This window comes from Epinephelus lanceolatus, chromosome 3 (genome assembly GCF_041903045.1).
Source record: "Epinephelus lanceolatus isolate andai-2023 chromosome 3, ASM4190304v1, whole genome shotgun sequence".
NCBI lineage: Eukaryota > Metazoa > Chordata > Actinopteri > Perciformes > Serranidae > Epinephelus > Epinephelus lanceolatus.
The window spans coordinates 40,059,776-40,075,295 of record NC_135736.1 but is presented as its reverse complement, the minus strand read 5'-3'; the positions used below and the strand labels follow the sequence as shown (position 1 = coordinate 40,075,295).

The 15,520-nt window shown below is 39.4% G+C and overlaps 2 protein-coding genes across 2 annotated transcripts; both read right to left on the bottom strand.

Annotated features, from left to right (window-relative positions):
- Positions 1 to 186: 186 nt before the first annotated feature.
- Positions 187 to 8,349, bottom strand: LOC117254764 (mpv17-like protein). The gene is made up of 4 exons (XM_033623164.2): positions 7,772 to 8,349; positions 5,270 to 5,340; positions 4,910 to 4,939; positions 187 to 3,100 (listed from the first exon to the last, which is right to left on the bottom strand). Exons 1-4 carry the CDS (start codon positions 8,061 to 8,063, stop codon positions 2,855 to 2,857), a joined length of 639 nt encoding a protein of 212 aa, XP_033479055.2. The 5' UTR covers positions 8,064 to 8,349; the 3' UTR covers positions 187 to 2,854.
- A 1,756-nt stretch (positions 8,350 to 10,105) lies between these two features.
- ntan1 (N-terminal asparagine amidase) lies at positions 10,106 to 15,472 on the bottom strand. The gene is made up of 10 exons (XM_033623231.2): positions 15,228 to 15,472; positions 13,765 to 13,867; positions 13,311 to 13,376; positions 13,096 to 13,204; positions 12,931 to 13,004; positions 12,782 to 12,835; positions 12,644 to 12,697; positions 12,460 to 12,557; positions 12,079 to 12,192; positions 10,106 to 11,434 (listed from the first exon to the last, which is right to left on the bottom strand). The coding sequence occupies exons 1-10, from the start codon at positions 15,306 to 15,308 to the stop codon at positions 11,270 to 11,272; spliced, it is 918 nt and encodes a 305-aa protein (XP_033479122.1). The 5' UTR covers positions 15,309 to 15,472; the 3' UTR covers positions 10,106 to 11,269.
- Positions 15,473 to 15,520: the final 48 nt, after the last annotated feature.

Below are 15,520 nucleotides of genomic sequence, written 5' to 3'. Positions count from 1 at the left end.
GAGTAATACAGAGGAATACTCCTGTCTGAACACACGCCTGAAAAAAAAACCCTCTGATAATACAACACGTGATATTTCAGATCAACTGTGAGCACACGAAAATCAAATCTAGGTTCAAGTGTGTGACCCCCGATCAGTAACACTGATTTATCTTATGTTGCAAATGATCAGTAAACACACAGTGAGTCAAAGGGATTATTTCAGTTTATTCAACAATATTTATCTCTACCTCAATCAGTGCAACTTTTGTGCAAAATGTGATCAAATCAAATTTTTAAATACATTACAGTCAACAGCACTGATCAAACTGTAGTTCTTTGTGATATCCAGGGCCAGCTCCTGACTTTTGAGGACCCAGCAGGATTTTGTTTGGGGGATCCTCTGATTGTGGCACCTCACGTGGCACTGAACCAACTTGTGTAATGCAAATATTAGTTTAAGCAAACATAATGTACAAATACGCAGCAACACTTCCTTTAAATAGACTACAGTAAATACAGCATTTGTCTATTACACTCAAATCCTGTGAATGGTCCTTGAAATCAACCTCTAAATATAATTTATTTAACTTAAATCCTGGGCTGCGGTGCTGGTAAACTGTCAAAGAACAGCTTGTGAAGGTATTTATTGCAGTTTGTGTTGACTTTCTTTCTTGTCTTGTCTTTTACTTAAATGTAATACAGCTGCAAAATGGGATTTTTTTGCAACAGAATCCCAGGAATGCTTGTTTTTGTAGGGGACAGTAAATTACTTGCTTAGCCTACTTAAAGTGTGCATTACTTCATCTCTGAGCTTATTGTTCTGTCTCTATTTTTGGCAAATATGGCACAAATTGTTGCCAGTTTTTGTCTAGGAAGCTACATTTTTCGTCTCTTCTTCTTTCATAAAATCTTCTCTGTAGGACAACATCAAAACCGACCAAAACACAGAGACAGAAATGTCAGACTGTGCTAAAGCAGTGTACAAATCTCAGAATAAATACATGGCTAATTAGAAACAAACACTCAACAGTAATAAGTTATTATTGTAAGTAAATTAACTTATAATGCGTGATCATACTTTGATGTCTGATAAAAGGGATCAAACAGCTGCAGTGATTACATCGTTTTTCTGCACCTCAATTTAAACACTAATCCTGTGAGATAGATCACATAATACAATCACACAGCGTCTCTTGCATATGCTACTTCAAAATGCATTATTGGAGACTCCATTTTAGACTCCATCACATCAGCCCAAAAAAAGACATCTCTCTGTGACACCAGGAATTTCAATGATGCTTGGAAACACAAATGAATCAACTGTTGTTTCCTTTGTTAATTACCTGCCTGAGACAAAAGAGCGAACCTTTTTTTAAAACTCTATATATAGGAATAACAGTCAGCTCTTGTACTGAGCTATATATAAAAATGACCTCTATAGAAACTGTGCGGAGGCTTCTGATGTCAAGAACCACTGCAGGCAAGGAGACTTATAAAGTTACATTTTCACAAAGAGGTAAAGTTTTAAAAAAATTGGGAAATGATGCAAAGAGACATAACAGAGAGCACTCCACAGTATCACATTAACATAAAGTACGACAACAGGCAGGCAGCATTTCCACATTCAAGTAAATGGATGTCTGAGACGACCTTCGTTAGTCATTAATGGACTCAAAGACTTCTTCAGTAGTATCTCATTGCCACAATATGCAGACATAAAGGGATAATGGTTGGAAATGTGGAAATCTAAAGTGTGTTTCCAGATATGTTTTTGTTGTTTCATGCATAAAGTACCTACCTATAAATCAATAACAAACAGATATGCTCTATTATACAACAGAGTATTGGTACCTGTGTGCATGTGTATCTAGCACGTCTTGTACCAGAGTGTAAACTGTAACCAAAGCAGACAGTCCTTAGAGATCAGGCACTCTGTTGCAGTTACAGATAACAGTGGAAGCACTAAAAATAAACAGAGTGATATGAAAAGGTCCAGTGTGTAGGATTTATGGGCATCTGCGGGCAGAAATGAAATATAATATTCATAACTATGTTTTCATTAGTGTATAATCACCTGAAACTAAGAATTGTAGTGATCTCGTAAATTTAAAATGAGCCGATTATATCTACATACAGAGCAGGTCCTCTTCTCCAGAGTTCCTGAACAGACAAACCAAACACTGGCTCTAGATAAGGCCATTTGCGTCCGCCGTCGTAGTTCTCCTACACGCATGGCATGTGGGAGGTGTTTCAGTTGGCTGCAATCTGCAACCTCACCGCTAAGTGCCCCTAAATTCTACACACTAGACCTTTAAAATGTTTACAAATTTGTCCAATTTTATGAAATTAAAAGTCTAAGGTTATGAGTTAGCTGCCACTCCACACTGTGGAAATCCCTCTAGTTTTTAGATGTACAACAGAGGAATGTGGAACATCAACCTTACACGTTCCCATCATCACAGCTTCCTTCCCAGACACAGAAGTCCTCATAAATCACTCCAGTATCATTACGTATGGTCCAATTAAATAGGGGAACACTATTGTGAACAGAAGGCTGCATTTATAAAAACAAAACCTGACAATAAATATAGCAATGGTTCACTTTTAGGTGGAAAAGTAGGATTTTCTCACTGAGGTGATATGCATATTGATAAGGATACTGTATATACATTCCATTGGCTGGGCGCTGTTTCCCAAAGCACCTTAGAGCATCAAGAGGATGCACATTTTCAGTTCAACCTCAATGACAGTTTGAACTCCTGGCAGTGATAGTGCAACATCAACCACAGACAGGTTTGCCATCCACTGAACCAGCTGTCTCCCATTCAGACCTCTGCCTGTTTTGATCATTAAAACAACTGATTCTACACACTTCACTTCTGAGTAGGTTTAGATGCAGCTGTTCCCTCTTTGGAAGCTTCTATCTTGTCCTTGGAGTCTACTTTCTCCTGTGCGGACTCCGCTTCGTCCTCTTTAGGAGGGAACATCCATGCCAGAGCAGCACCGGCCGTGCCGTCGCCATTCTGACGTGAGAAGCAAAGGAAGGTGGCCCAGACGAAGGCACAGCAGCCGGTGAAGGTGGTCCGCACGTACAGAGGCACCAAGGCAAAGTTCAGAAACTGAGGGAGACAGATAGTGAAATTAAATCATTGTACTTGTATATTACATTTTTGATTGATTTGATCATGATTCAGATATATTAGTTTCTTAAAATAAATAATTCATATGTATATGTTGTTGTGAGATATAATGAGACATATTTCAACCCTGTTGCCAGAGCAACTATTGGCATTGTACGTTTCTGCAAACCATGAATTGCACATTGCAATGTAGCAGAAACCATACAACAACACTGTGGTTAACGTATGCACAAAAAACACTTGGTTATGGTTAGGAAAAGATCATGCTTTGGCTTAAAATACCCAGCTTTCGTGGCACAATCGCAGCAGGACAAGGAGCGAGGTCTCTGTAAAAAACACCGCATTTCATGGCACTATCACCAGTGAAAAAATAGCGACGGGTCACTACAAAACACCCATGTTTGGTGCCTAAAAAGCCGCAGGAAACACAGCAATGACTCTCTAAATAACAATCAGTTTTGTTGTTTGTTGGTCTCAAACAGTGGTCTGCAGCCATGGTGTTAGAAACACTGACTTGATATATATAAAACTTGCAAATGTAAAGTATTCGTGGTTTGTAGAGACAAACAATGCCAACATTTCATTCTGGCAACTGAGCTGAGTATTCAGCCCTTACTTTGCCAGATATGTGTTATAATTATACTTGGAATGGGTTTGAAAATGTAAGATTTTAATAGTGAAGAAAATCTAAACCGCAAAGCCAGGCCAGCTATTAGGAAATACGGGCAGGTAGACAACATTTTCCAAAGTGGGCCCCTCATCCACACACTTTCCTGGGGGTTGGATATCCTGGGAATATAATCCAATTAATCATATTTTGACATGTATTTAGTATCTACTCTGTGTTAAGACCTTATGTTCTTATTCTGAAAAGCAGAGGTAGTCACATTGCCCCAAACATGCCCTCCAATAAATGGTTAGAGAAAAGTAAAATCAAACACTGATTGAAGAAACTGCAAGGTATTAAATCATAAGCTCAAATCATGTTGAACAATTTTTCCCTCATTTATTCGTTCAATCTTGAGGCTACTTTAATCAAATATTGGTCAAATTGTGAGCAGAACTGAAATAGTAAAGAGTATATGGCTGTAAACTCTCAGTTTAAGACTGTTCAGGGACTCCAGTATGCAGAAACATTGAAATACACCATTTTGAAACATGGCAATGTTCCTTTTTCCCTCACCAAAATTTAGCGTAATTTTGGGACATTATTTACCCTCCTTTCTGACAATAGCTTAACATAGTTGATCCTCTGTACCCTAGCCTCTGATCCTATGTACCCTGACCTTTGTTTTAGGAGCCCCTGATTTTTGATGAGGTAATCTGACGTAGCTAGTCAGGCCGCAGTCTGCCTCACACGTTTACATTAGCAGCACTTGTGTGTTCTGTGCATTGGGTAACCGCCGCTCTCTGTTAGATGGACTGAACCATTTCACAACACCTGTACAGGGTGGGAGTATCGGATGGCCTTTAGAATGTGTTTTAAATATAAATATACATTAAATACATTTATCTATCATAAATACATACAATTTGTATCATCAGTGATATAAGTCAGTAAGTAAACTGTTGCACTTGATCCCATTTAAGGGTCAACCATAGGCCTTTTCATGGCCCCCCCTGGGGTCCACTTACTAAGCCACACGTCAGGTTTATCATGAGGTTGTGAAAATGACTGAAAGCTCTGAATCAGTCAATCATGTGGACCTTAGATCTGAGATTTTATTCACTACATATTGTCCCCAAGGGTCAAGAATTAACACCAGTGCATGAGATGTTAATATTTACCTGCATAAATGGCCAGAACATCAGCCCCGTCTGAAAAGAGAGAAAGCACAAATCACTTGTAGACAAAGAAAAACGTCCACTGACACAGCTGAAACATGTGATGATAAAAAATTAAGCTATAATCAGAGCTCCTAAAACCAAATAATACACACAAATGCTTCCATACAGTCTTCCAAACACACTGAGCATCAGCTCTGGATGTCTGCACACAGAGAGCACACCACAATTTCTCATCTGTTTTGACTCAGGCACAAGTTAACTGTCACAACACCTCACAGCTTGGGCTCCATGTCACACACGAGCACTTAAAGGCGCTGGCAGGATGGACACACACAGTGACAGCCTGCTGCTCCCACACACCTTATATGTGTTCAGGAATTTTTCCCTCCAGTCTTCAAAAATATCCTCCTTGCCCTCCAAGAAGCTGACACCTGGGTGAAAAAAGGACACAGCACAGTTGAGCCTCTGACTGTCAGCTGGAAAATGATTTGACTGATGGAAGTTTCATTAGAGACAGTTTAAGTGGACCATAAACACAGTATATAGTAGGAAGGGTAATCACTATAGCAATGTGTCACATCCTGTTTCCTCAAGCTGTGTTACTGATACACTGGTACAAATAATGGGCCTGGGTCCAGACCTTTGTCTCAGCTGACTCCACCGAGTTCAAGTTGACTGAAAACAGAGTGTAACACATTGAGAATTATATCTAACATCAGGTTAATACAACAACAGCTATTTTTTGTTTTCCTCTTTGCTTTTTTGGCATCATATTTATAAGATTTTAGTAACTACGTGCTTATTTTGCTGCATCATCCATATACTTGTTTAAATTTGTTTGATATTCAAATTAAAGCACTCTTGTGGTATTAACTACTACTTTTTCTAATGTAATATAATAGGACTTTTAAAGCAAGCATTTGATAGTATTACAAGTTCTTGGCATTAATGGCCATGTGCAACACTAATTATTTAGGTTTAATATAAAGGTGTTAGAAGGTTTACATCCTCCAAGTACAGTGACATCCCCAAAGGGACTAAGTAAAGCTCCATGGCCCCTGCTTGTACCCCCACTGGGCCCCCCAGCAAAGATAAATGGAGGCCTACATTACTGACTTGGCGCACTCATTTTTTAAGCTAGGCAGTGGTATCTTAGGAAACTAGACAACCAAAGACATCCATTTGTACCAACCATGTCAGCATAGCTTGTTGGCAACAGAACAACTGGTATTGCTATTTTCAAAGAGGTCCCTTGAACTCTCACCTCAAGATGTCTGAATCAAAATGGGTTCTGTGTGTACCCATGAGTCTCCCCTAAACTAGAGAAGGCTTGTTCCCAGTGCATGTTTTTTCCCTTACAATCAATGTACTACTTTAAATTAAAGCTGTTTAAGGAAGAGGAAATGTAACCTATTTGGAGAACAGTAAGACAGTGTTGATTGTATATTAACGTCAGTGTTGTCACTGCTGCCTGCTTTGCTAGGCTACTATCTGTTGTCACAACAAAGACAGAAAAGCTCATTTTTTGGGAGTAGATCGAACAGCAGACACTGGATGTTGCTGGCGAGTGTTGTGCTAATAAGCTTGTTGTTAGCTGTGTAGTCAACCCTCTGTTAATGCAGCTTTACATTAGCTACCTAACTAATGTAAGTGTCAAGATATTGTTGTCATAGAAACATTTCCACGCTGGGGAGGTCATCAAAAAAGGCACTGGAGTGCTTTTTTATGAAGCAGTGGCATGAAGCGCCTCCAGCGCCCTGCCACCATTTTCCTGCTGAAGAAAAACACTATATAGACAGACGCCTAACATGCATAGATAAAATATTAAAACAGGGTTGTTGTGGAACCCATTAGGCCTGTGTCAACTGTACTGTTATTAGTCTATGCACATTAATATTTAGTAATATTAGCCGTAAAATAAGAAACCAAAATATATCACTATGTAATTCTTTAACTTTCCTTGTCGATGTAGTTTTCAACTTGCTTGTAATACTTCAACAGCATAATGGAATCCCTGCTATTCAGCTGTTAGAGCCATTTCTATTAAGTCCTACTTTCCTATTGTTTGTTGAGTCACTCTAATGCGCCACCTGACCTGCCATCTAGAGAACCTTTAATTAAAGGCAGGTGTGCTGAATTGAGTGTGGAGTGTGGAAGACGCCACAGGGTTACAGCCTTTAACCACCGTATTTTTGGTTAATCTTAGTTTTTATTGTTTAATTAAGTTGTTTAACACCTCGTTGATTTGAACTGTAAAGGCCTGTTTGTTTGGGGAGTTTTGTTTTCATTTTTTTTAATGAGACAGTTAGTTCATAGCGTCATCTTGCAACTCTCCATACATCCTGAAAATCAGTCTACTCTACAACCAACCAAAGCTCCTGGATCATCAAACAGTGAGTAAAACTAAACCAAAGACAGTGAGTTCACCATATCTACCGTCATGGCATCTGAACTTATTTGGAGGCTGCAATAACTGTTATAGCTTTTGGTTTTGGTTTTGCCACCCCAAGATTTTCAGTGACCCCATCTGGCCACCCCTGTAAAAAATATCTGGGAGCACCCCTGTCCAAGTCTTAACTCTACTAAACCTCTCATTCAAGACAATATCAAACCTAGTGTTATCTGCTTGGAGCATATTATCTGCAGTGTGATGACTTTCACCTGACCTCTGCTTGTCAAGCTTTGTTTCACAGGGACAATGAACAACTGCTGATCTTTGCGCTACATGAGACCAACACTACAGGATTCCAGTTAAGTTACAAACTGACAGATACGCGATCAGACTTGAAGTCAACCATTAACTGCCCGGTAGACTCAGTGTGTCCTGGTGTGTGTCCTAGTCCCGTCCCAGCGCCCAATGACCTGTGTAGAAGACACTGGTAGCCAGCGGTGCCGCTAACGTCTGGTCCATCAGCAGCTTCCTCAACACCATCCGGACTGAAGTCCCGGGAAACCTTCGCTCCAGGAACCGCATCCAGAAGAAACTGAAGTTGCCATGGAAACTGAACGCGACCACGGCGACGTTCCGTGTTTGTCTCCAGTCCATTTCCTCCCTTCGCGCGAACCACTGGTGGACAAAGTCCCCTCCGGCGAAGAGACAACCGTACAACGTAACATTGGTGACCCAGGGAAACCGACGAAACATCCGCCGCATTATTTTACAGTTACAGCCGCCCAGTTGAATAAAAGGTGTTAGCAAAATGTAACGTTAGCTTAAAGTGACGTTAGCTTAATGTGTCAAATCACACCGGCGTCATCTCGCTCTTCATTTCCGTCCGGATTTCGAAACGCTCACACAGTTTAACGACGACAAAGTGTATATGTTTCTCGCACTATGAATGTCATGAAGTCATATAATCTCAGATAGGATACTTGCTGGCTGGTCGTACACCATGTCATACCGGCACGGGACTGGGTCTGCTCAATCTGCGTAAAATCACTACGCCCCTTTCTACGTGAAAAAACTGACAGTGCGCTCCAGAGTTCAAGGGCGGAGCGAAACAAGAGATCAACCAGGGGCAGCTTCAGTGAAATAAACCCCAGTTTAATATCCGCCATGATACTTTCAGTGGAAGCTATAAATGTTAGTGAATTTACAAGGAGGGCTTTATCATCCACTACCTGACAGTCAAGTAACATGTAACAACTGATACAAGATTTTTGGGCTAATACAGATGTTGATATTTTGAGAGTTTAAAAAATCTGATAGCTGATTCATTCATTTACATGAGGGACTGTTCTTTACTTATCAGTAGAGGGGGGTGGGTGCAGTATGGTTGTGTTTTGACCCTCCCTGAAGCTATTATTATTTTTTCTTTGAGTGACTGGCGGAAAATGCATGACCCTTCCTCTACTGTAAATTAGTTATTCAGTTTTTAAATCTTAGCTTTTGGTGTTTAAAAGTTAAAAGAAGACTAAATCCTGGAGTTGAAAAAATTAAAAAGAGTTTTTTCACTCTTGTCATGCATGTCGGTTAGTTAGTGCTAATGCTTTAATTTTGGCCAAATTTTAAAAGAGATGTGGAATAAAGAGATTTTTTTTTTTTTCATGAAATATCATTATCTTAAGATCAGATTTTTTTTCTGATGGAAGTTTTGTCACACATGATGTGTCCAAGGAATGACAGAAATTGTAAAATGCAATGATAATTTGAGTTTTTACAATTTGTGGCTTTGATGGGCTAAATGGAATTTTCGGTGCTTTTTTAAATAAGAAAACATTCCTCCAAAATTTGGAAGTTTAAAAAAAATCTAGGGTAAAATAAATAAAACAACCTAAAAAGCATTTCTTCAAAGTGCTTCAAAAATATTTGACATGCACCATTTCTGTACTGTTGTTACCAGAAGTTTAATTTATGGGGGGGACACAAGGGACATGTCCCATGCACTTCTGCAGAGGGCAGTTTTGGACTTGACTTTTTACAGCCCAGAAACTATCATTATGTTAAAAAAAACCTCAGAAACAGGAGAGACTGTCCCACTGTGCTACTTCACACACATTTATGAAAGTATGACCATTTTTTGGAAATCATTTATTGTGTCTGTGACTCAGCAGGAACAGCTGAGATCTCAGCAGTTGATAGACAGGGAGCAGGGACTGCATGAGGCATGTGGAGAGGTGAGTGAATTATAAATTATAAAATGAAGTGCTACTGTTCAAGAGGTCAAAGTACAGATGGGTGATGAATGAAAACAAACATGAGGTGTCATTGTATGGAGTCAGGCCACCATGCCAACTCTATTGGAAGGATGAACACCATTCCTCCACAAGATATTACCTCATTTGTGTTTCCAGTAGGGTAGGTCAATATATTGATCATTTTCAGCACTTTTTGCTGTATTAAATATTTTTTTATGACCATCTATTTCAGTAAGCAGAGATTTTAAAATTATGATTGTGTTTTGTTTTTCCTCAGGTAGGGGTATTTGTGCCTGAACTGTGTCCCGACCAGCATTGAAATCAACTGGACTGTTACTTGTTATTCATCAGTCAATAGGCTTATACTGTACGGTATGTCAGCCCAGCCAATTTATTTGCCAGATGTTAATGTTTAACGTGATATGTAGTAAAACCCACAAATGAAAATGATCTCAAATGGCACTAGATGCTTCTATTGACATGTTGAACTAAAAAAAACCAAACATATATCCAGCCTTCAACTTCATTCACTCTGTACACAAAACATAGAGACGACCATTTCAAACCACATGTGACCATTTACATTTATTTAGCAACAGGTACAGTATATTCACAAGTTGCAACAAGTTGCACTGAATGCTTTAAGCACCTTGCAACGTTCTGAATAACACAACTGATGAAAAGGCCTTATACAGTATATGGTGGTGTTTCCATTTTTACAATTTGGAAAAAAAAAGACAAAGCTAGAAAAATCATATTTTGTTGCGTTTGACAAGAATCCACATCATCCTTTGCAAATTACTACACACATTTGCACATGCAGTTCCCTAAAACATTCATAGCCAAGTATACAGCAGTATGTAGAGTACGCAATGAAAGATCATATTCCATTCTCATCAGGAAGGTGCATTTGTAGAGAAAAATAAACTTTGCTCAACACTTCAACAATGCAGAGTGTAGCATTAATGCTGTCTTCACTGTTTTAAACAAAGTGCTAAAATAACCCCCATTAAATACATTTTATACATACATTTCCAAAGCCCACCTAAGTTTAATTTAGATTGATTAAATACCTTCCAGAAATGTTTTGAGATGGGCAAAGTTTGATTTCCCGTCGATGCATTAACTGACAACATTAACCAACAGACAAAAATAAAAAGGCGATTAAATTAAATTTGAATTCTACAAGCTGATTGACAGTACTAGTATAAACTAACAATGGGTGCATGCAAGGTAGGAAACCAAAATAAAAATGCTTTGGAAGAAGTACAAGTTGTAATTTTGGGCCAAAATCATACAAAGTATAAGTACTGTCTTTTAACTGGACATAATGTTAATCATTGCCTCCTATAATCAGAAAAGATAAGCACAGTAGGACATTAACCTTGACTTGCTTCAACACAGCAGGTGGTGTAAGGTGCAGATTTTACACCACCTCACAAGAGTGGAAACGTTAACTGTTACAGGCATAAAGAGAATCACTTGTACTTCCTCTGCTCTCTCTACTGGACCAGCCAGATGAGTCAGGAGAGCCACTCAACATACATACATACATAGAGTATGGTCCAGCCGAGGGGCTGCCTCCATGTTAAGACACGATGAACAGAAAACAGACAGCGGGTGGATGAGTCACAGTGTATCCATTGAGCTGAGAGGCAAAAAACAGTCAGGTTCCATGTTAAGGTCCAGTGAGAGTTAGGAGGAGGATCTATGACTAGACAACTAGACAACCCTCTCCCAGTCGCCCGTCTCGGTCCTGTGGTAGAGCTGTGGCTGACCCGCGGGGAACAGGCTGTCAGAGTTGGGGTGTTCTAACAGGAACTGGATGGTGGTCTTCATGTGCTGGACAAAGTGCGGCGGCTCAGCCATCGGAGAGGTGGACAGGTACTGGGCACAAGAGAGACATACCAGAGTCAGAGTTTGTATTAAGGCACTTTCTTGGGCTGTATTCACAAAGCTTCCTAGTACAAGGAGTTGCTCTTAGTGACGACATCCTAAGAACATTTTTAGAATTATGATGTTTTCTCAAAGGCTGTGTCCACCAAGGTATTTTTTCCTGAGGCCAGCGTAGTTTTGGAATTCTTTCTGTCTGCTTTTGTCAATGGGAGCGCTGTGCTCGAAGGGGCAAAGGGGCACTGGTAGGGATGATTTGTGTCTGTTACAACCTTCTATTAGCAGAACGATCACACTAACAATTACAGCGCTTTCACAGTCTCATATTGTGACGCAGTTCATTTCATTCCCACTGGGTGTCCACACCTTGCAGGCTCACTAAAGCTGCAAAAGACCCAGAATTTCTCTGAGAACTTTCCTATATCACTCCTTAAGTGGGACTCCTTTTTTAGAAACTTTTAGGCTAAGTCAGAAGCTCTCTGAAAGTACTTCAAGAATGTCTGTGACTACGGCCACTGGATTGCTGCTTTACACTCACTTTTTTGAGTGTTACAGAGGCTTTGAGTGAAGCATGAAAAATTGTATAGTATAACAAAGAATGAAGTAGATCACCTTTAATTAGTTCCACACTCCCTTACCTTTAATATTGTGTCATCATCTTGTGACAACCAGAAGGCAATATCCAGATTTGGAGACCACTTGCAAGGGCCGATTTTAACAACCCCTCGACTTGAGTCATAGATGTCAGCCATCTGCAAGGGAAAAAAAACATTCATTTTATTAATACGCTTTGGATTGAGACTGTGCCTTTTTAATTTTACTAAATAAAACAATTACAACATTATTAATTTAGAGGGAAATCAGTATTCTTTGTCAGTTTATTATTATAATCTTATAAAAAAATACATAAAACAAGGGGCTACAAGTTTTTGCATGACACAGAGAGACTTAAAAATATGTTTTCATGCCACACCTGTGGAGTTATTCCATTAACAATGTTTTTTAGAATCTTGTAGTACCTGTCCCCCAGTGAAGGTCCTCGCTGATCGCAGCTCCTCTGCAGGTCCTTTACGAGTGAAGGACGAAGGAAACACATCTCCTGTTTTGACATTTACACCTGTGCAGAGGACATATTACATATTAGAGGTCAGGTCATGGACCATGAAAGCATTGTTCTCACTCTGTAACATATTTATCACTTACCTATCCCATACACTACAGGCCTGTGAGTTTCATCAACAACAATGTCATTCATTTCTACAGAAACAGAGAGCAGAGAGGGTTAATGGTATGAAGCAGTGACTAGCAGAATATTTTTAGTCAAACAGGTATCAAGGGTACCTGTGATGCAACATGTTTCCAGATGAATATCCTCTTTCTGTTTCTGGAACGCTGCTGTAAAGTAAAAAGAATCTTTCTAAGTGTTACAAAGCTCAAACGCTGCCAGTATAATATTACAGTGAGACACAAGGTGATATGAAAGACTATACCCAGTATGTTAAGGCTGAGTTTATGGGATGTTTTTGACTCATCATTAAATCCCCCGGCAAGGTGGAGCTCAAGTCTGCATAACAGAAAGTAAAGGAAATAAAGAACATCTGGATAGGATGTACACTTTTACTATGCACGTTTTTTTGTGTGTGTGTGTTTCATACCTGCCCTCCTTGCTGACGTTACTCAGTGACATCACAGCTTTCACGAGTTGTGGGACTTCAGACCAGGTGCTGGAACCATCACAGTGAGCGAGGCAAACCGCTCCACTTCCTAAGAAATAGCAAATCATGACAGACATTAAAAAGTCATTCCTGACTACAGTGTATACACAGACAGAATAAGGCGCACAGTATGAACCTAATTAAAAGAACATTACCGGTGTGTCGCAGCACAACCAAATGGCAGGTAGTGGCATCATCAGATCCAATTACTGAGACACAGTCTGTGATAGGCAAGATAAAAAACATGTATTATCATTATCATCCAGAATTGTGATGGCTATCTGGGAGTTAGTAAGAGGCTAACAAATGTTGTTATTGCAGAACTTCACATCAAACAGCTCCCAACAGTCCTTATTAAATAAACATGACTCTGAACTTACTGCATTAAAGACCACTGAGGCTTCTGTTGGTAATTGCTGAATACTGACTTGGCTGAGGCCTATTCTTCTAAGTGACTTTCACCAAACCCGAGGGTACATTTGTCGAGTTTTCATAGCTATTGGCCTATATAATATCTACAAATAAAATTCATAATAACCTTTGGCTGAGCTGAGTAGAGAGAAGGGTTGATATTAAGATGATTTGTTCCAAACATCAGGCTTTACTCACTGTCTGCTGGTGTCGTTGCAGCAAACTCTCTTTGTTGGACATACAAGAGGCACTTTGGGTCGACATCAACGAGTGGCCTGGAGCGAAATGTTGTTGCATTTTCCTGTGACATAACAGCAAAAATGTGTTACTTAAAAGGGACAGATCACACCAAAAGAAAAAAGAAAATCCCCTTACGTGAAGTGTTATTATCAATCTAGATAGTTTTGGTGAGAGTTGTCGAGTGTTGGAGAAATTTGCTGTACAGTGTGTCTGCCTTTTTTCAAATATAATGGAACTATATGATACACTCAAAGTGGCAAAGAAATACATTTGAAAAACTCAACAGCAATGTCTCTTTCCAGAAGTCATGACCAGGTTACTCAAGATAATCCACAGACCTTGTTGTGAGTAGTTTCATATATGAACTATTTTCTTTATGCCAAACTACACCTGCTAACGGTATTGCCGTGCAGAAGAAAGCATACATCTTCTGCTAGCTCACCTAGCACCACTGAGCTAGCTAAGATTAAAGCTCAAGCTGGCATGAGCCTCTTGTCCATGAGTAAATGCATGCTTCCTTTTGCACAGTGATATAGTTGGTGGGTGTAGTTTGGCAGAAAGAAAATAGCTCCTGCATGAAACTGCTCACAACAAGATGTGTGGACTATCTTGAATACCCAGGTCATGATTTTTGGAAAGAAACATTGATGTTGAGTTTTTCAAATGTATTTTTTGACACTTTGAGCACCACGAGTCCAGTGCCATCTAGTTATATTGTACTGGAGAGAAAGCATTTATCTCTACGGCAGATATCTCCAACACTTGGCAATGCACACCAAAACAATCTAGATCAATAAATAGCACTATAGGTGGAAGGAAAATAGGTATTTTTCATTTTAGGGTGAACTGTCTAAAAAACTAACTAACTAAACAAATGTCAAGGCTTTGTGGACTTGTCATACTGAAAGGAAAAGACTATCAGGCTCAGATCTTCATCAGTGTTACTTCACATTTATCAATAAAGACTACAAAAAACTTCATCTTTGGGATCATATTGGTCTTATTATTTGACAACACAATTAAGTTTTATAGTTGTCATATAATAGGAAAATGTAGCCTTATCTTCCAACTGAGGACAGAAAGGACTCACTAAATTTATCTTTAAATAAAAAAGTAACCACCCCTTGTATGTCAAAATTATATTCCATTACGACCATACACAAGTCAAGTAGGTTTAAAATATCATTTTAGGGCACAATAAGTTACACTTCCTTAGCTACATGTAGCAGAAAAAATGATGACAGTTTGTTGTATTATCTCCGACTGCCATCAGGTCTCAACCAAATCCCGTTCATAAAATTAGCATTTCACTTTAACATTAACAGCCAGCCTGTCACAAAGTGTTTACTTACAGAAAAGTGCGAATAAAAGCAAGCAGTTTGTCAGCAAGCTAAATTTAGCCACACTTTCTGGAAACAAACCTGTAAATCTGGATATTTGTCGAACAGTTCCGCTGTGGAGCTTATGCTGTCAACTCCTCTCTTTTGAATTAACAACGGCATTTCCGTACGCGAGGTCCACTTTAAAATCAACTGGTTATCATACTATTTTAAATACCACTAAATTCATATTTGTATGGCTTAATATCTCATATTATAGCAGCACACACCAACGGTCCATCCCGAGTATGTATTCCGGTTGAACTTCCTGGGAGGCTGTCTTCTTCTACTGTTTCAACGGAAATAGGGCTCACGGTTTCTGACACACCGCCACC